Source organism: Trachypithecus francoisi, unplaced genomic scaffold (genome assembly GCF_009764315.1).
Source record: "Trachypithecus francoisi isolate TF-2019V2 unplaced genomic scaffold, Tfra_2.0 Lachesis_group8, whole genome shotgun sequence".
Lineage (NCBI taxonomy): Eukaryota > Metazoa > Chordata > Mammalia > Primates > Cercopithecidae > Trachypithecus > Trachypithecus francoisi.
The window spans coordinates 3,178,443-3,197,801 of NW_022681473.1; the positions used below are offsets into that span (position 1 = coordinate 3,178,443).

A 19,359-nucleotide genomic window follows, 5' to 3' on the forward strand; every position below is an offset into this window, starting at 1 on the left:
TCCTAAGAGGACCTGGAACCTGGAATGGCACCTTGAGCCTGCCAAATACTCTTTACTAAAGCAGGGGCACGGTGAACACGACCATTTCTTGTCATCATCTGGCACAGCTCCCAGAGGATTGGAAACCTCAGCTTTCTCTAAGCCAACGAAAATGTGCAGTTGCTTCTGGTGGGCTCCAGCCTCACCTTCCTGCCACCCCTTCCACAGGGATGAAAGGAATACCATCCCAGAGGGCCCAGTGTGACACCTGACACCGAGGTGTTCATGAGACAAACAGGGAAGGAGGAACAGGAGCCCCACACTTACGCTCTGAAATCCTAGAGACAACATCAACTGATAAAACATCTCAACAAAAGCATAAATAAATGACGGGAGATAAGTTGACAACTAAGAAAAGAATTTGAAAAGTCTTAAAATGCTTACAGATACGAAAAAGCACAGGATAGAGCCCCGTGAAGTGCACTGCAGAGAAGACAAATTCAGGGGAATAAAACTGCCAGAAAAAAATGCAAATACACGAAGAGAGTGATGGTTAGAAAGAAGATGAAAGATAAGGCAGGCAGACACAGACATGTCCCTCGCCAGCCATTGAGGTTCCTGAAGAACAGAACGGACGCAAAACAACAAAAGCCTCTGGAAGCAGAAAATAGGTCAACTTTCCTGAAATAAGAAGACCTGAATGTGAAGTCGAAAAACGTTACAGGGTATAATAAAAAATGATGAGAACCCCCAAGCCATTTGCTGGAGCTACTGGACCTTCAGAGTCATAGAGACATCCCACAGGCACCTTGGCAGGAAAAGCTGGTTCCTGCAGAAGCAGCGCTAAAATCTGGTTGGCCACAGATTTCCTTTATGGATTCGTTTTATTGCAAAATATGTTACGCAAAAGAGTACAAAGGCACACATGTGTAATTAAAGGATATTAAAATAAGTCCAGTGCACGCAGTACCCAGGTGAAGGAGCAGAGCATCGCCTGGACCTCTGAGCCCCCAGCACGTGATGCTCTCTCCTTGGAAGTGCTCCCCGCAACAAATCTCGCCTATCTTTGTACTTCAACCCAGGTGCGCTGATAGGGTCTGGCTTTGTCCCCACCCAAATCTCACCTTGAATCGTAACTCCTGTAATTCCCACATGTTGTGGGAGGGACCCGGTGGGAGATAAATTAACCACGGGATGGTTTCCCCCATACTGTTCTCATGGTAGTGAGTCTCAGGAGAGCTGATGCTTTTATATTGGGTTTTCCTTTTTGCTTGGGTCTCATTCTCTCTTGTCTGCCGCTATGTAGGATGTGCCTTTCGCCTTCTGGTGTGATTGTGAGGCCTCCCCAGCCACATGGAACTGCGAGTTTATTAAAGCTCTTTTTCTTTATAAATTACCCAGTCTTGGGTATGTCTTTATCAGCAGCATGAAAATGGACTAATAGGGTCTCATTCTGTCATCTGGGCTAGAGTGTAGTGGCACGATCAGGGTTTGCTGCAGGCTCAGTCTCATGGGCTCAAGTGATCCTCCCACTTCAGCATCTCAGGTAGCTGGTGTTGGGAACAGGTCCCCAAATCTGGCCATAAACAAAATCTCTGCAGCACTGTGACATGCTCGTGACGGCTATGACACCCAGGCTGAAGGTTGTGGGTTTACCAGAATGAGGGCAAGGAACACCTGGTCCACCCAGGTCGGAAAACCGCTTAAGGTGGTCTGGAACCACAAACAATAGCATGAGCGATCTGTGCCTTAAGGACATGTTCCTGCTGCAGATACGTAGCCAGAGCCCATTCCTTTGTTTCCTGTTTTAGTTAATCTATAATCTATAGAAACAATGCTTATCACTGGCTTGCTGTCAATAAATATGTGGGTAACACTCATTCGTGGCTCTCCACTCTGAAGGCTGTCAGCCCCAACTCCCACTCCACACTCTATATTTCTGTGTGTGTGTGTCTTTAATTCCTCTAGTGCCGCTGGGTTAGGGTCTCCATAATCCAGCTGATCTCGACTGCTGGGACCACAGGTGCACACCGCAACGCCCAGCTGATTTTTGTATTTTCTTTGGTAGAAAGGGGGTTTCACCATGTTGCCCAGGCTGGTCTTGAACTTCTGAGCTGGTCTCGAATCCTGAACTTCTGACTGCCTTAGCCTCCCAAAGTGCTGGGATTACAGGCATGAGCCACCACGCCTGGCCTTTCTTTTGGTCTTCATGAGTATCTTAGCTATTCGTGGCCTTTTGCTCTTCCATGGAAATACTGGAGCCGGTTTATTGAATTTCCTGCTCAGATTCTTATGGAAACTACACTGAATCCACAGATCAACTTAGGGGAGATGAATGCGTTTCACACTGTGCCTTCCTTTTCACATACGCAGGCAATCTCCATTTAGCTCAGTAGTTGTTAACGCCCTCCCATAAAATTTTATCATTTTCCCATACGGGGCTTACACATCTCTGGTTATAGTTATCCATAAGCACTTTGGCTGCTGGAATAAACAGTATCTTCCTTAAAGTTACACGTTCTGACTGAATGTTGCTGGTAAATGAAAGGAACCTGACTTTTGATTGGTTTTATCATCCAGCAAACTTGCCAAAATATATTGTTAATTACAATACGGTTTCAGTCTATTCCTGGATTTTCATTTGATCCAGAATAATGACCTCTGTCTTTAATCAAATTATTGTATCCATTTTTATTTGTAGTGATTACTGACAGATTTATTCTCTCTTACGTGCTATCTCTGAGTCCCACTTTTTCTACCGGACTTTTAAAGAACTCACTTCCTTTTATGCTTCATTTGGAATTATTTCATTTTTTCCTTTTTATTCTTCTTTTCTTCTGCCTGCTACTTTGAGAATCATATGTTCTGTATCTTTCCTTTTAGTGGTTACCCTAGAAATTTTATGTGTATTTCACCTAAAGTCAAAAATTAATCAGTATCTTTACCCTCCTACAGAGCATTGCCCTAATTTACATGCACAGCTGTGCAGCGATTTAGGGCTGGCCTATTTTCTACTACATACTAGACATGTTTCGTACAGTCCCGTTTGTTTACACATATCCACAAATTTATCAATATCCTTTTTCACCAATCCTTTTGAAATCTGGAGGCTTCTGCTAGAATAATTTTCCTTCTGCCTAACATACACGTTCAGAATTTCCACTGAGTCTTTTAACGATAAACTGTAAACAAGTAAATAACCTTGTAACTTCACTTCAGCCTCTTTATTGACATGGGGCCCACACCAAGTAACCAATGGGAAGCCTCTAGAGGATACTTAAACCCCAGAACATTGCATAACCGGGCCCTTGAGCCGCTTGCTGGGGCCGCCCCTGCCCTGTGGAGCGGGCTTTTATTTTCATTCAGTCTCTGCTTTGGTTACTTCATTCTTTATTTGCTTTGTTTGTGCTTTTTGTCCAATCCTTTGTTCAAAATGTCAAGAACCTGGACACCCTCCACCAGTAACACTCCCATGATCTGGACCCAAGGCTACACACAGCGAAGGTGCTTCACACACATCCCGGGAGCGGTCCAGCGCCCGACTCACCGACTCCTCGACCACGGGGTGAACCAGCGTAGCTCGCGGTAGTTGCCTTTGTTGGCCAAGGCCATCTTGGGTCTGATGAGCAGGATCTTCCTGCAGGCAGGGGAACAAAGCCGTGCACACCGGGCTCCTGAGATGAACGTGCCACTGGCGGTGGCCACTGCCACCAGGGGACAAGGTGATGCCATGTAGAGTTGGCTCAAGAATGGGGCCCTGAGCAAACCTCTCTCCTTCTCTGGGCTTCCACTTTCTGTCTATGACTCAGGTCTCCACGGCTGCATCCATTCCTGACCCTCACAGTGAAGCAGCTAAGCCCCAGCAGGTGTGCACCTCACCAGCAGCTGGTGACCAGGCGCTCCAGGGAACTCGCTCAGCAGGACTGGCTTCCAGGCCACAAGGACCTGTGTCCCCACACCCCCACCCTCTGCGTCTCTTCTCTTTCTGATACCTGATGATGCCTGTCTCGGTGGTGGCTGAGACTCAGAGAAGCAAAGGCACCTGAGTCACCTGCCTGGTGCATCGGCCCTGACTAACCCGGGCACTTCCAGAAGCAGCCTCCCAGCAATGGGTCCCCAGGGCAGCACCCTCGGCTGAGAGCCAGGGAGAGGCCCCAGTCACCCTCCTGGGGGTGGGGGCAGGGAGCCTACCTGTTGAGGAATATCACTCTGCAGTTGTAGCGGACGTTTCGGTGCATTACAGGCCTGCAGGAGAGAGGGAAGGTACACGCATGTCTGCCCGGTTATGAAAACACAGAGCACACAGAGGCAGCGGCTGCAGCTCTGGAATCATGCATTTTACTTTAATATGAAGCTCCGTCCGATCCCTTCAGAGAACTGCAAGGCTCTTCTGTTGGCACCCTCAAATCAACGCTAAAATGAGCCGAGATGGTTCTGCCACCCAGGCAGCACCGACTCTAAGCCTAGAGGAGCTTCTTCTCAATGAACGGCAACTTCTTTCCACCACAGGGTTCTTCCCTCTCCTCCTGGAATGTTCCAGCCTCTGCTGCCTCCTCCCCTTCCCCCTCCAAATTGCCTTGTGCTAACCTGAGGGATCCACTTTCCAGCACTTGTCCGCCCTGAGCTCATTTCCACCCACCACCTGGGACATGTGGAACCCCTCCATTCGCCACTCGGGGCCGGCCCTTTCTCAGGACTGGGCCTTGGCTTCACGCTCCCATCACCTCGCTGACACCCTGTCATCTCCCACTGCAGATGAGGGGATCACAGCAGGAGAGGGCGACCTGGCTGGGGACACTCGCATGGGAACCAGAGTGACCCGACAAGAGGCTCTAGCCAGAGCAGGGCAGCACAAGGGAAAGATGATCCAGACAGGGGCGCTGAGAGGACGCAGTGTCGGAGAGAAGCACAGGCGCCTGCCAGGGGTGTGATCCGACCGCAAAAGTGTTTCGGGGGAAGAAAAACCAAACGTGGATGGTGTGGAGTTCCGATTCCAGCCTTGCCACTGGCTAAGCAACCGGTGTGAACCCAAAAGTATCTGAGACAGGTCTCAGTCCATATAGAACATTTATGTTGCAAAGGTGAAGGACGCACACCTGACACAGCCCGAGGAGGTCCTAACTACACGTGCCCGCGGTGGTCGGGGCACAGCCTGCTTATCCACATTTCAGGGAGACAGAAGATGTCACTCAATACATGCGGGATGGGCACTGCTCGAACTGGAAAGGCAGGACCAACTCGAGGGGGCCACGGATGGGCTTCCAAGCCATAGGTGGATTTAAATGGTTCTGATCAGCAATTGGTTGAGTTATTATCAATAGAAAGGAACATCTGGGTTATGACAGTGGGTTGTGAAGACCAAAGTTTTATGATGTAGATGAAACCTCCGAGTAGCGGGCTTCAGAGAGAACAGACTGTAAATGTTTCCTATGAGAATTAAAGTCTGTGTTGATGTTCATGCTGGTCGGCTCTTCCAAAACGGAAGAGGGGAAATGAGGCCTGTCTGATCCCCCATCACCCCTGACTCCCCGTCATTCATGGCCTGAACCGGGCTTTCAGGTTAACCCTGGAGGGCCCCTCTGAGAGAAGCAGTTCATTCAGAGGGTTGGGAGGGCCTTAGGATTTTATTTCTGGTTGACACCAGCCTCGACTCTTCCTCCCAAAAATGGGGATGAAAGGGTAAGATGCATGCAGGGGCACCACTGCCTGTCCCTGTCCTGGCTGCGGCCCCCGTCCTGGCTGCAGCCACCATGAGCGACTCACTCCATCATGGCTTCTGTTCCTCTCCGACGTGTTCTGGACCCAGGACCCCACCAGATCTCACATCCAACTGTAATCCCCAGCATTAGAGAGGGGGCCTGGTGTGGGCGGAGTTCTCATGAATGGGTTGGCACCATCCCCTCTATGTTGTTCTGACAGTGAGTGAGTGGGTTCTCCTGAAATCTGGTCGTTTTAAGAGTGTGTAGCAACTGGGTGCAGTGGCTCACGCCTGTAATCCCAGCACTTTGGGAGGCTGAGGCAGGCAGATTACAAGGTCAGGAGTTCAAGACCAGCTTGACCAATCTGATGAAACCCCGTCTCTACTAAAAATACAAAAATTAGCCTGGTGTGGTGGCGTGCACCTGTAGTCCCAGCTACTTGGGAGGCTGAGGCAGGAGGATCACTTGAACCCGGGAGGCACAGGTTGCAGTGAGCTGAGATTGCACCACTGCACTCCAGTCTGCGCGACGGAGTGAGACTCTGTCTCAAAAAGAAATAAATAAATAAAAATAAAAAAGTGTGTAGCACCTCGCCCCTGTCTCTCTTGCTCTTGTTCTTGCCATGGAAGATACCTGACGAACACAAACTTCTTCTCACTTAGACAAAGTGTGCCCAGAGTGTGAGAGAAATAGATGTTTTAAATAAAATATGAGCCCTCCGTGAATATCTGATCTCTAAGTGGAGTAAGTCACTAGGACAAACTCAGAAACAAACTAAAGCAGATCAGGGCGGCGCTTTCACCACGTGAACATAAAACACCGGACACATAAAACAAAGTTACACACCAAACGACGCACCAGGAGAAGGATTTTTACCTTACATGCGAATGGACTGACATGTTTCACGTGTCAAGGACTCAAAATAAATGAGACAAAAGCAGTTGTAGGCAAAAAACCAGGTAACTCTCGAAGAGTGTTACAAACAACCAACAAACAAACAAAAAAAGTTCAGCTCCGTAAGTGAGCAAAGCAAATAAATAAGAGTCATATTTAAAAAAGTATTCACCACTCTGTTTCTTTATTTTGTTTATAAAGGCGAAGCCCTTGTAGTGCAGAACTAAGGATGGTGCACCTGCAACCACGGAGGGCGGGAACCCAAATCAGCACCCTCTTCCTGGAGGACCATTTGAAGAAACAGTGCAAGATGGAAGTTATCAATGACATTATGATAAAACTCTTGTTTTGTTCATTGGAGCCTCCAATCCAGAAAAACGCTATATTTCAAAAGAAAAAAAAACCTTCAAATATGATGGTTACAATTTTTAAGTGTAAAAAGTAGAAAAATGTAAAGAGGATTATAAATTCAAAGTCAGCAGGGGAAAAGTTTGAGCAAAAATGAACCAACAAAAGACAAAACCCAAAAAGAACCAGCCTGGGCAATATAGCGAGACCCTGTCTCTACAAAAAATTAAAAAAACAAAACAAAACAAAAAAAACTAGCCAGGTGTGCTAGCGTGCACCTGTAGTCCCAGGTACTCAGGAGGCTAAGGCAGACGGATCACTTGAGCCCAGGAGGTCGAGGCTGCAGTGAGCCAGGATTGCACCACGGCACTCCAGCCTGGACAACAGAGTGAGAATCTGTCTCAAACAAACAAACAAAAACAAAAAAAAGAAAACCTAATGAGTAGAAAACTTGGTGAAGTGACTAGAGTAAGTCCATGTGGTCGGCTGACTCTCAACCCTTCAAACATGTCCCCATCCTAACTGCTGGAGCCTGCGACTGTGTTTTGTTACCTGAGACGTTGCAGGGGTGATGAGGTGACAGGCCTTGAGATGGGAGATGATTCTGGACAATCTGGGCCAGCTAGCATAATGGCAAGGGTCCCCATAAGAGGGAGAGTCAGAGGAGGAGCTGTGACAACAGAAGTGGGGGTCGGGGTGACGTCACAGCTGGAAGGGGCCACAGGCCAGGGAAGCTAGAGAAGGCAGGGACACAGATCCTCCTGGAGAGTCTCCGGAAGGAACCAGGCTTGCTGCTGACCCACTGACCCCTTGACTTCTGACCTTCAGAACCATTAGATAAAAGACTGGTGTTGCTTGTGTGTTTTGTGTCCATGGTAATTCACCAGAGCAGCAAAAGGCAACTAAGAGAGTCCACAGGACCAATTAGCATCATCCATGTGAACAGAGCCTAAAATTCCCATCCATGTGCTGCTTAGAAGAGGCCCCACTCCATAAATGTCATGGTGAGGGTTGGATGCGAGTGGCGGGAGAATATGCGCCAGACAGATGCCAAGAAAGAAGCGAGCTGGCCGGGCGCGGTGGCTCAAGCCTGTCATCCCAGCACTTTGGGAGGCCGAGATGGGTGGATCACTAGGTCAGGAGATCGAGACCATCCTGGCTAACACGGTGAAACCCTGTCTCTACTAAAAAAAAAAAAATACAAAAAACTAGCCGGGCGAGGTGGCGGGCGCCTATAGTCCCAGCTACTCGGGAGGCTGAGGCAGGAGAATGGCGTAAACCCGGGAGGCGGAGCTTGCAGTGAGTGGAGATCACGCCACTGCACTCCAGCCTGGGCAACAGAGCGAGACTCCGTCTCAAAAAAAAAAAAAAAGAAAGAAGCGAGCTAAGGTGCCACCTCCATGCCGGATGAGGCGGTGCTGAAGGAGATGTAAAGGACTCAATGGAAGGCCCGGTGACGGGGGCCAGCAATGCAGAGCGCGACAGACACCAACAAAGCATGTGCAGAGGCCTCCACAGGGGACAGCTATGCAGAGCACAGCACAGACACCAGCACAGCATCCTCCATAGGGACCGGCTATGCAGGGCACAGCACAGACACCAGCAAAGCGCGTGCAGAGGCCTCCATAGGGACCGGCTACGCAGGGCACAGCACAGACACCAGCATGGAGAGTGCAGAGGCCTCCACAGGGTACCAGCTATGCGGAGTGCAGCACAGACACCAGTGCAGCATACTCCAGAGGGAACCAGTTACGCAAAGCAGGGCTCAGACACTAGCACAGCATGTGCAGAGGCTTCCATAGGGACCAGCTATGCAGGGCACAGCACAGACACCAGCATGGAGAGTGCAGAGGCCTCCATAGGGACCGGTGACGCAGGGCACAGCACAGACACCAGCATGGAGAGTGCAGAGGCCTCCATAGGGACCGGCGACGCAGGGCACAGCACAGACACCAGCAAAGCGCGTGCAGAGGCCTTCCTTGTGGAGCTACACATATACAGCCTAGGCCATGGGAACCACGTGGTGACATGTGGACATGGAATGAGCCCCAGGACTCCCCATGATGTGAGTCAAGCTCTCTGCAGGCAATGGGGTGAACGCTGCGTTCCCCTTTGTGTGGAGTCTGCTGATGTGTGCACAGGACTTTCTGGAAGAACTGACACATCCTGTTTCCAGCAGCTACCTCCTTGCAAGGGAAATGAGGTGGCTTACGGGGCTGAGATAGGAACAAAACCCACTTTTCAAGCATAAGGCCTTTGGTATCCCTGGACACGTGGACGTTCCACACCCTGGATGGAGGCCGGTTGGGTGGGTCATGCCCTTGAGCTTGCCTTTGTCCCGGGCTTGCCCTTCCACACTCACACTGGCACTTACATCCCCACGTCGCAGATGATGTCCTGAGTGACGGGAGACTCCAGAAGGGCCGCTAGGACTTGAAACGAGTGCAAGAGGGTGTCCGACTCGTAATAATGATCCCAGCATCCGTAGCCGCTGCAGAGAGAGTGAGAAGGTGAGCTCCAGAAACAACTCAGGTGAGCGGGGAGAGGCAGGGCCTGTGGGCCCCTCCAGTCTGAACGTGTCTGGGGGCCAGGGCTCAGCTGTTTTCTCAAAGCCTTCCAGGTGATTCCAGTGAGCATCCAGCGTAAGACCCACTGCCCCAGCACGATGTGCTTTACTGAACGTGATAGAGCATGGCCCCTGCTTCTCTCTCTGAGTTTTAAGTTACTACAAAAAAAACCTCTCATATCAGGAAGTGCCTGTCCGTGGATTTCCTTTTAACCATTAATGTGGCCCAAATGATACTGATTGACAAGAGAAGAACCCCAAAGAAACAAAGCTGGACCCACAGAAATCCATTCTTTGGCAAAGATCACTAATGACCATTCAGAAAAGCCACCCACAAAGCTACCCCGAGTTTCTTGCTATAGATGCTTGTAGTCGGCTGAATGGAGGACCCCAAACAGGTCTGTCCACATCCCAACCTCAGAAACCGGCAAATGTGACCTTATTTTAGAAAAAGAGTCGCTGATGTCATGAAACTAAGTATCCCAAGATGACATCACCCTGGCTTTTGCAGGTGGGCCTAAATCCAATGACAAGTGTCCTTGTAAGAGAAAGGAAACGAGAGACAGGGAGAACAGGAGGAGGTAACGTGAGGACGGAGGCAGAGATGGGAGCACGGAGGCCACAAGCCAAGGAGCACCTGGAACCACCAGGAGCTGGGAAAGGCAGGAGGGACCCTCCCCAAGAGCCTTCAGAGGGAGGCAGGCCCTGCTGCCATCCTAATTTTGGACTTCTGGCTTCCTGAACTGTGAGAGAATACATTTCTGTTGCTTTAAGCCTCTAGTTTGTTTCCATCTGTTTCGGCAGCTGCAGGAATTAATTCAATAATCTGTGGTGTCATTAAATGTGAAGGCTGGGTTGCTTACTATTGGGGTTCCCATAATACAATATAGAGCATTTGTAGAACACTGATAACTCTTCAAGAAGTTCTCCTTTCTACTACGCACCAGCCTGGAAGGCACACTTCAAATGCCCAGCAAACCTCACACACGCTCGCATAAACCCCAAAACCGGCAATTGCGATGTTCAGTATCTGGGAAAGCACTGCTCTCTGCCCTGGCTGCTAAGAGGAAAAGCCCAGTTCTCAGATAGAAAAGGTATCCAGGAGATGCCCCAGTAGGGAACGGAGTCCTGAGATGTCCGTTCTCCTCCAACGGATCCCTGTTTCATGGGTTTTCATGGCCTGTTGGCGTCCTGGCCCACATGTGAAACCAAGTAACACTGTAACACCACACGTCCCTCCGCATGGCGTCCAGCAACCAGAGGCCTCTCACCCCTTCGACGGGTCAGCAGCTGGAGGAGCAGGGCTGGTCAATCCGTGCCTGGGACTATTTGGGTGGCAGCCATGCCTTTCCAAAGCCTCCAGCACCGACTCAAAGGAAACAGCCGACCTTTCTAGGTGAGAGGGTCTCTGGTCCACGAGTCAGCCTCGCTGTGAATCAGGTGCTGGACCCCTAACCAGTAAGAACAAGAGGCGGTGTGCTCAGTGAAGTGGCGTCCCTCCTCTCCTGCCTGGGTTTCCTCTTTGTAAACTGTTGGAAGATGTCATAGGAGCCTGCTCAGCAGGTTGTGAGCTATGTAGAGCCCTGCTCAGCTGGGCTCCTGTCCCTGCGGGATGCAAATATTCCATCCCAGGGACCTCGTTAGACATCCTCCCGTTTTCAAAATGAAACAGGTCCATATCTGGAGGAGAGAGGTGAATGTAACTTTTATAGAAGAGAGAGACTAGGACGAAGAAAGAAAAGACTTAAACTCTAAGCATCTGGGCCACATCAGGCCAGGGGGACTGGGCTGTCACTACTGCAGCTCTTCCAGGGCAAGCAGCAGACAGGACATGAGGATCAGGCTCCTGGACCAGCCCAGGAGACCTCAGGCTCACGAGATGATCAGGCCTTGAGTATGGCCCAGGAGAGGATCCGGCCACGGGCCCAGGAGAGGATTGAAGTTTTGTGACCTCAGACAACCCAGAATCCTAGATCCCTTGGCACTTAGGTGAAGAATTTCTTAAAGAATCAATCAAATGAAGACAAATTAAAGAACAAAGTAAACATTCTTGGATATTATGGGAGAAACAGCCCTATTTGAAGGTGGGATTCTAAGGAGAGAAATCGACCTAATAAAGGAAAGGAACTTGGAAGCACTTAGAGAAAGACGCCTCTGGACTCACACAAAACCTCCTAAGGGAAGACAGTTCCTGCTTACTCTAAGTCCAGAAGCAAGAACACACACTAAGGCAGGAGACAAAGACTGAAGAGGGACTTCCAGATTCCACAACGGGTCAGGGGCCTAAAGACCAACGGGAAACTAGCTGAGCACAGTTGGCAGCAGACATCCAAAATGAGAACGGACTATCGCTTACAAGAGACCTACAATGTGGCTACTCATTTTTGTTTTGTTTTGTTTTTTTTAAAGAAGGGACAAGAAGGGAAATAAGCAATCCGTTTTCCTGATTTTTACAAAAAGGCATATAAGAAATGATGATTTATGCTTGTTCTGAGATCATGGAATGAAAACTGAAGATATCTTGGTCCTCAGCTGTTATAACAAAACACCTTGGACTGGGTAATTTATAAGCAACAGAAATGTATTGCTCACAGCTCTGGAGGCTGGGAGGCCCATGATCAAGGTGCTGGCAGATTTGGTACCTGGTGAGGGCTGGTTCTCTCCTTCTCTGTGTCCTCACGTGGTAGAAGGGGCCAACGAGCTCCTTTGGGCCTCTCTTGTAAGGGCACTAATCCCATTCATGAAGGTTCCACCCTCATGACCCAATCACCTGCCAAAGGCTTCATCTCTTAATACCATCACCTGGGGGTTAGGTTTTCACATATGAATTTTGGGGGGATGCAAACATTCAGACCACAGCAAAAGGGCAGTGGTAACACAGAAGCAGCCCAACTTTGAAATTGGCCTTAATCCCATAAAAGTCAGTTCCTTTAATTACTCAACATGGGAATCTAGACTTATTCAGCCTCCCTGGGCCTGCTCTTGCTCAGGTGTTCAATGGCATTAACCAGGTCCAACAGCAGGTGTGGCGTGTCCACAGCTCCCAGGACGGTCCCTGCTCCTTCCTTGCCTTCTCAGCTGCGGAGAGCTGACGCGGCATCGCTAGCTGACCACCCCAGGGAGTCTGTGTCTGTTCTCACCATATTTCCAGCTCTGGGCCAAGCCTGTATCTTGCTCCTCTGTTTTTGGCAATTTCAATACCTATAAGTACAGACAGAAAAAGAAAATGGGGCAATTTCAGCACCTATACATTCAGAGACAGATGAAATAACCTGCTGCAGGAGGTAGGATAAAAACAAAATACAAATAACAAACAAAAATGCTCTGTGCCTTCCCAGACCGGATGCAGTCAGGCTTCCTGTTGACAGCCTGGCAGCAGAGGGCAGCATACACCTGTATACACCTGCACCTGCCTATACTTGCATATGTCTGCTTATACCTGCAGAAAATGAGAAACAGGGAGGGTTTGCAGGCCTGACCCTTAGCACCACGGAGGAGGCGGAGGAAGAGGAAGAAGTCACACCCTGGTAGTTTATCAACAAGGAAATGCCCAACACCACCTAGAGGAAAAAGGACTTGAAGGATTACGATCCAGGAGTGGTGCCACTGTCAGGCACCATTGGCTTACTGGTCTTGGGCAGCAGCTTCCAACAAGCATCTAGGGAGGAGAGGCTGGCAGAGTGTAGACTTAGCTCTAGTCACCCAGCCTTCTTCAGTCCAACTGGATTTGCTCTGAGCAAATGAGGTGAAAGCAGGTTGCTATTAAAAAAAAAAAAAAAAAAACACTGGCTGCGGTGGCTCATGCCTGGAATCCCAGCACTTTGGGAGGCCAAGCAGGTGGATCACTTGATGACAGAAGTTTAAGACCGGCCTGGCCAACATGGTGAAACCTCATCTCTACTAAAAGTACAGAAATTGGCCATGCATGGTGGCAGACGCCCGCAATCCCAGCTACTCAGGAGGCTAAGGCAGGAGAATTGCTTGAGTCCAGGAGGCAGAGACTGCAGTGAGCCAAGATGGCACCACTGCACTTCAGCCTGGGCAACAGAGTGAGAGTCCATGTCCAAAATAATAATAATAATAATCCAGGGTACATGCTGATAAGATGCCAGCTCTTGAAACATTCTGTTTTTTTTTTTTTTTTTGAGAGCGGAGTCTCGCTGTGTCGCCCAGGCTGGAGTGCAGTGGCGCGATCTCGGCTCACTGCAAGCTCCGCCTCCCGGGTTCCCGCCATTCTCCCGCCTCAGCCTCCGAGTAGCTAGGACTACAGGCGCCCACCACCGCGCCCGGCTAGTTTTTTGTATTTTTTTAGTAGAGACGGGGTTTCACCGTGTTAGCCAGGAGGGTCTCGATCTCCTGACCTCGTGATCCACCCGCCTCGGCCTCCCAAAGTGCTGGGATTACAGGCTTGAGCCACCGCGCCCGGCCAGACACATTCTGTTTCTATTGCTCCTGGCAAAGGCTCTCGCAGTCAGCAGACCAGTGCAAGACAATCTGCAACCTGACTACACCTGCAGGCTTGCCCATTTAGGTGCAGGTGTAAGACTTTAACTTTTCATCCTCCACGGTGCGTCCAAATGAACGAAAATTAGATGGTGACCTTTCAACAACCACACCCTGTCTTCCAGGCCACCAGGCCGGGCTGATTTTTGTATTTTAGTAGAGGCGGGGTTTCACCGTGTTGGCCAGGCTGGTCTTGAACTCCTGACCTCAGGTGATTCCCCGCCCCCTCCCCGCCCAAAGTGCTGGGATGACAGGCGTCTTTTTCTGCTTCCCTTTCTGGGACGCCTTCTCCCAATGCCCACCCACTAGGACGGCCCACGGGGACCCAGACCGTCAATCTCTGGTCTCTGCACACCATACCCGCCAGGGGGCAGCCATTCCGTCCAACTTAGATATCTCCGAGGATGGGCAGCTCAGACCCAGCCACCGGACTCCAGAGATACCAGAACACGGGTCCATCCCCAGGCCTCCCGCCTAAACCGCCAGACTTTTCTTAACCGTGCCTTGTATATCGCTTGTCCTCACGAACTATAAACACTTCCCGAGGAGGACCTGAGTACGTACCACTGGCGGGGTCATTACCCATTATCTCATCTGATCCCATGCCCAGGGCCGCGAGTTGCCCAGGGCAAGGCTGCCACAGTGCCCGCGCCGCCCCAGACTCACTCTTTAAAATCCTTTGCAAATTGCCCTCGAAGTCCAGGGCCCACTGGTTAAGTGCGCAGGTGGCCACGGTCACCTTCCGGCCCATCCTGGCTGCAGTCTCCTGGGCAGGAGACCAGCGGGAGACAGCAACACCCGGGGCCCAGAGAGATACGCGGCTCGGGCGCCGGACCTTCCGGGTTCCCCGGCCCCGCCCCCCCCGGCCATCCGTTGAGGCTCCGGCCAAGGAGAACTGCGGCATCAGGCCCTGCCTACGGATCGCTCCGCCCCGTCTGCGACGCTCACGACTGCGCCTGCGCAGCGAGGTGGCCGCCGAGTTCGTTGCCCCGTGAAGGGCCCCGCCCCCGCCCCGGCCCCGCCCCCGCCCCCGCGGGCAAAGCTGTCCAGTCGCACAGGTGCAGGGGTCTCACCGCCCAGCTGCAGCTCCCCTCCATTTTATCCCAGACCGCCACCCCACAACCAGCTTAGCCATGTTTTATTTTAATACGGCGTGAAACGTTCCAAATACACCAACACTAGAGAGTACGGTAGGAGCGCTCCATCGTGCCCGCGGGATAGCAGACCACAGCAATCGTTTCTCTGTGCTGGGAATCCCGCCTCCCTAGGCGGATGGCACTGAATTCCTGGGAACCCTCTCCTGCCCCTTTCACTCCTGTACCACGTGTGTAAGTAGCGCAGGTAGCGCGCTGCTTGCCTTTTCTGAAACTACAGGAATTGCACTTTAATGTGCTTCTGCAACTTGATTTTTTCCCCTTGTAACATGAGATACGTTCTTTTAATTATTTTTCTGCAGTTTGGTATTCCATTGTAGGAATAAAGCAGGTTTTTTCAGTAGCGGATGGGCATTGAAGTTGTTAGCAGCGTTTTGCCAACAGACGCACGCACACACGCACTGCTGCAGTTTCCTTTCCCGCGAGGTTTCCTTAGTGGCCTCTTTCCGCCAGTTCCTGCAGCAGCTTTGCGGAGTAGTAGGGTTCGTGCTGTTGGACTTTCCTAAATATTGCCAAGTCTCTTCTCCAGGGCGCTTGCACCGATTCACTATCAGCAGTTTCTCACTTTGTATTTTTTTCACATTTCCTCTTTAGTCCACCCAGGGTAGAATCCATTTTTCCCCCATATAAATAACTGCCTCACCATCCTTGCTCGAAGAGGCCATCCTTCCTTCTGTCATTCATGTTAGTTTAAAAACACATAATTTACAGATTTGGAAAAAAAGGAAGCTTTATTTGTTGTAAAGCGTTGTAGCCTGCAAGGTGGCAGCCATCTGTCTCAGGCCGGGAATCTGTCTTCAGCCAAGGCCAGAGACGGGCACTTCCAAGGAGGAGGGGTTGGGGCAGGAGCTCTATGCTGAAGGGATTGACTAAGCATACATATTTAACAGGTTAGAGGAGGAGCTATGAACATTCATGAAGATGGTCCTGACACATGCCCTGTTTTTGAGCAAAGCATGTAATAAATGACCCATATTCACTTTGGGGTGGAGACTTAACATTTACCTGTCTTACAGTTAAGGCCTTTATGGCAAAAGGTCTTTTCAGGACACAAAGGCATGCAGGTGCATCAGCTCTATAAACGGGTCAGCTGGTAGGTGGGGTCAGCTGGTTGGTGGTCTCTTATCAGGAGAAAGTCACTGAAATCAGTCTCTTGTCCAATCACAGCTGTTATGGCTGATGAAACAGTGTCAGTTAGTCAGCACGTGGAGCTGCAATTGTTTTAATATTGCCTATCCCAAGGCCAATGTTTGGCTAATAGAGACACAGAAAGCCTTGTGGCCGTTAGAACATAGTTTATCCTCTAAGTGTGGGGTGCCTGACTTACCCTTGCCTAGCATGGCTTCAGGTCCTGTTTATAATTTGGTATCATATTGCCACAGAGTCTGCTCTATCAGTCTTACGATCTCTGTTTTAACATGAATTCTGGCTAGTTGTGCTGTCCAAACTCTAAAACAGGGGGCTATTACCAGGCATGTCCGACCTCCCATGCCGTCATGTCTGGGAACTCAGTGTTAAGGTTTTTCTGGTGTCCCCTTGGTCAAGAGAAGGTCCCTTTGGTCAATGGGGGGCTTAGGATTTTATTTTTACCTTATGTACATATACTCGTTTTCACATTTTTAATCAATTTTTCACTTCCTATAAAGTAATGCTTGTTCATGACAATTTGGAAACTCCACAAAAGCACAAGAATGTTATACATACTAACTTATTTAATCCTCACAGTAGTTTTCATGTCTCTGAAATCCACACAATCTGCTCAAATGATCTCCTGCCAACAATGGCTGACACCAGGCCTGGGCAGAGAAGGGGAGGATCCTTGAATATCTGGTTGTCCCAGAAAATAGTAAGTACTCAAAGGATGGTAGGGACATGTCATTTGATAAAAGAAGCCAGTTTGAAGGGGCTCCTATTAGCCAAAGACAGGACAATACAGTAAGGATCATAACTCAGTCAGTTAAATCCATTAGGGCATACTGATAAAAAAAAAATAAAGAGGAAATCTCTACAGAAGAATGCTTGCTAATAAATAATTTATTAATCAATGTTGAGGGAATGATAAAATTAGAAAATTAACACTTTGTCCCAAGAAATAAGGGATTCAGGCAAGAGTCCTCATTAAATGCTAGGGTGAAAGGTAATTTGGGAACAGCATATTTACAGTCTCAAAGTATCACTGCTCCAATTACTCATAAATAACAAAAGGAAAAATGGAGACTTCTGGCAGAAACCACTGAACCCCACTATCAATCATGGAGCACAGTGATGTGTTGTCTTAAAAAAGAAAAGTTTAGGACTCTCGAAATTTATTGTCAACCTGGGCAACAGAGCAAGATCTTGTCTTTAAATAAATAAAAATAAATAAATTTATTATGTCAAGAGGGAAGTCCTAGAAACTGAGTCACGTAGCATGTTTGTAATTTTGTCTTTTAGATTAGAGACTAACATTTTTCTTTATCATTTATGTTTTATAAATGACTAGGAGAGACCACAGACCAGGCCTCCTCCCCTTTTAATGACTGATCTTTATTATATTGTCTCTTATTGTCCCATACTTAACTCAGACCAGACTCCTACATCTTCAGTGTAAAATGTTAAATATACCTTCTCTCCAAAAAAGACCACCTCAATTTGTCAGATTATAACTTTATGCATAAAAAGTTAAAATTCTGTTAAACTTCCCTAAAATTTGTCTACATAAATGATCCCAAACATCTACACTTTGAAACACTGATTTCCATTCTTTAAAATCTGTGCTTCCCAGGCAGCCTGTCCTCAAACTTTATACACTTAAACTCTCTTTAAGCTAAATTCTGACCCGTTTGGTTATTTCAGGTTGACAGCGTTCTGACAAGATAAAACATGCTCTAGTATATTATCCTGCCAAAAAAAGTGCATAGCCTGAATGCACAGTGTGGCTCCCTGATTAGATCCTGGGGTTTAAAAAAGGGCTGTAGGGCAGGGCTTCACACCTGTTGTCCCAGCATTGTGGGAGGCCAAGATGGGCGGATCGCTTGAGCCCAGGAGTTCGAGACCGGCTTGGGTAACATAGTGAGACCCACGTCTCTACAAAAAAAAAAAAAAAAAAATAGCGTGCGGTGGTGTGCTCCTGTAGTCCTAGCTACTCAGAAGGGCGAGGGAAGATAATCGCTTGAGCCCAGCAGTTCAAGGCTGCAGTGAGCTGCGATCGATTGTGCCACTACACTCCAGCCTGTGTGACAGAGACCCCGTCGCAAAAAAGCAAAACAGGCCGGGCGCGGTGGCTCAAGCCTGTAATCCCAGCACTTTGGGAGGCCGAGACGGGCGGATCACGAGGTCAGGAGATCGAGACCATCCTGGCTAACACAGTGAAACCTCGTCTCTACTAAAAAAATACAAAAAACTAGCCGGGCGTGGTGGCGGGCGCCTGTAGTCCCAGCTACTCGGGAGGCTGAGGCAGGAGAATGGCGTGAACCCAGGAGGCGGAGCTTGCAGTGAGCTGAGATCCGGCCACTGCACTCCAGCCTGGGCGACAGAGCGAGACTCCGTCTCAAAAAAAAAAAAAAAAAAAAGCAAAACAAAACAACAATAACAAAAGGGCTGTAAAGGGCATTATTGGGACAACCCGGGGAAACTGGAGATGGAGAATAGATAACAGCATTGAACTGATGTGGTCACTGTATTTTGGTAATATAGGAGAAGGTTCTCATTCTTACGGAGTTGGACACTGAAGTATTTGGGAGGGGGTTATCACGGTATCTGCAGTTAATGGTGGGGACTGAGTGGGGAGAAAAAAGAAAAATACACATATATAAAGAGAGAGGGAGAGAAATGAAACGTGGCCACCTGCTCACCCCTGGTGAATCCAGGAATCTGCGTGTTCACTTTACGTTCAACTTGTTTGTATGCTGAATATTTTTCAAAACAAAAAGGTGCAGGGAAAAAAATAAAACATGATGTCTCTCTGAGGGCCACAGAGACGTGGTAACCAGATCGCTCTCCTGGTAAGTAAGGTCTGTTACCCGAGGTGTTGGGTGTGGGGTCAGCAGACACCTTCAGCTGCCCCCACCTCCAGGTCTGCCTCGCCCCAGGTCATGCCCTCGCAACGTGGCCCGTACGTCAGGCTCGCACTGTGGCTCAGCTTCTTCCTTTGCCCAGTTCTGCTGCTCCCTCCCCTCCCGTCCTAGCACAGGTGTGCCCCTTAATAAGCAGGCCACCCGGACTCCATCTCGGGTCA

At 49.3% G+C, this 19,359-nt stretch overlaps 1 protein-coding gene across 5 annotated transcripts in view; it reads right to left on the reverse strand.

Annotated features, from left to right (window-relative positions):
* The window catches only part of NADSYN1 (NAD synthetase 1), a 45,008-nt gene extending 30,088 nt beyond the window's left edge, over window positions 1-14,920 (reverse strand). For 2 of the 5 annotated variants that reach the window (XR_004436247.1, XM_033207978.1), the window contains exons 1-5: window positions 14,656-14,920; window positions 12,627-12,687; window positions 9,295-9,411; window positions 4,171-4,224; window positions 3,527-3,616 (exon numbers count right to left, since the gene is read on the reverse strand). Coding sequence is in view for 4 of the 5 variants with exons in the window: in XM_033207978.1 (XP_033063869.1) it covers window positions 3,527-3,616; window positions 4,171-4,224; window positions 9,295-9,411; window positions 12,627-12,687; window positions 14,656-14,893 (560 nt within the window). In the remaining variant the exon portion in view is untranslated. Of the gene's footprint in view, window positions 1-3,526; window positions 3,684-4,170; window positions 4,225-9,294; window positions 9,412-12,626; window positions 12,688-14,655 lie in introns of those variants that run through there. The other 3 variants (XM_033207980.1, XM_033207979.1, XM_033207982.1) reach the window with 3 other exon arrangements.
* Between the last annotated feature and the right edge of the window lie 4,439 nt (window positions 14,921-19,359).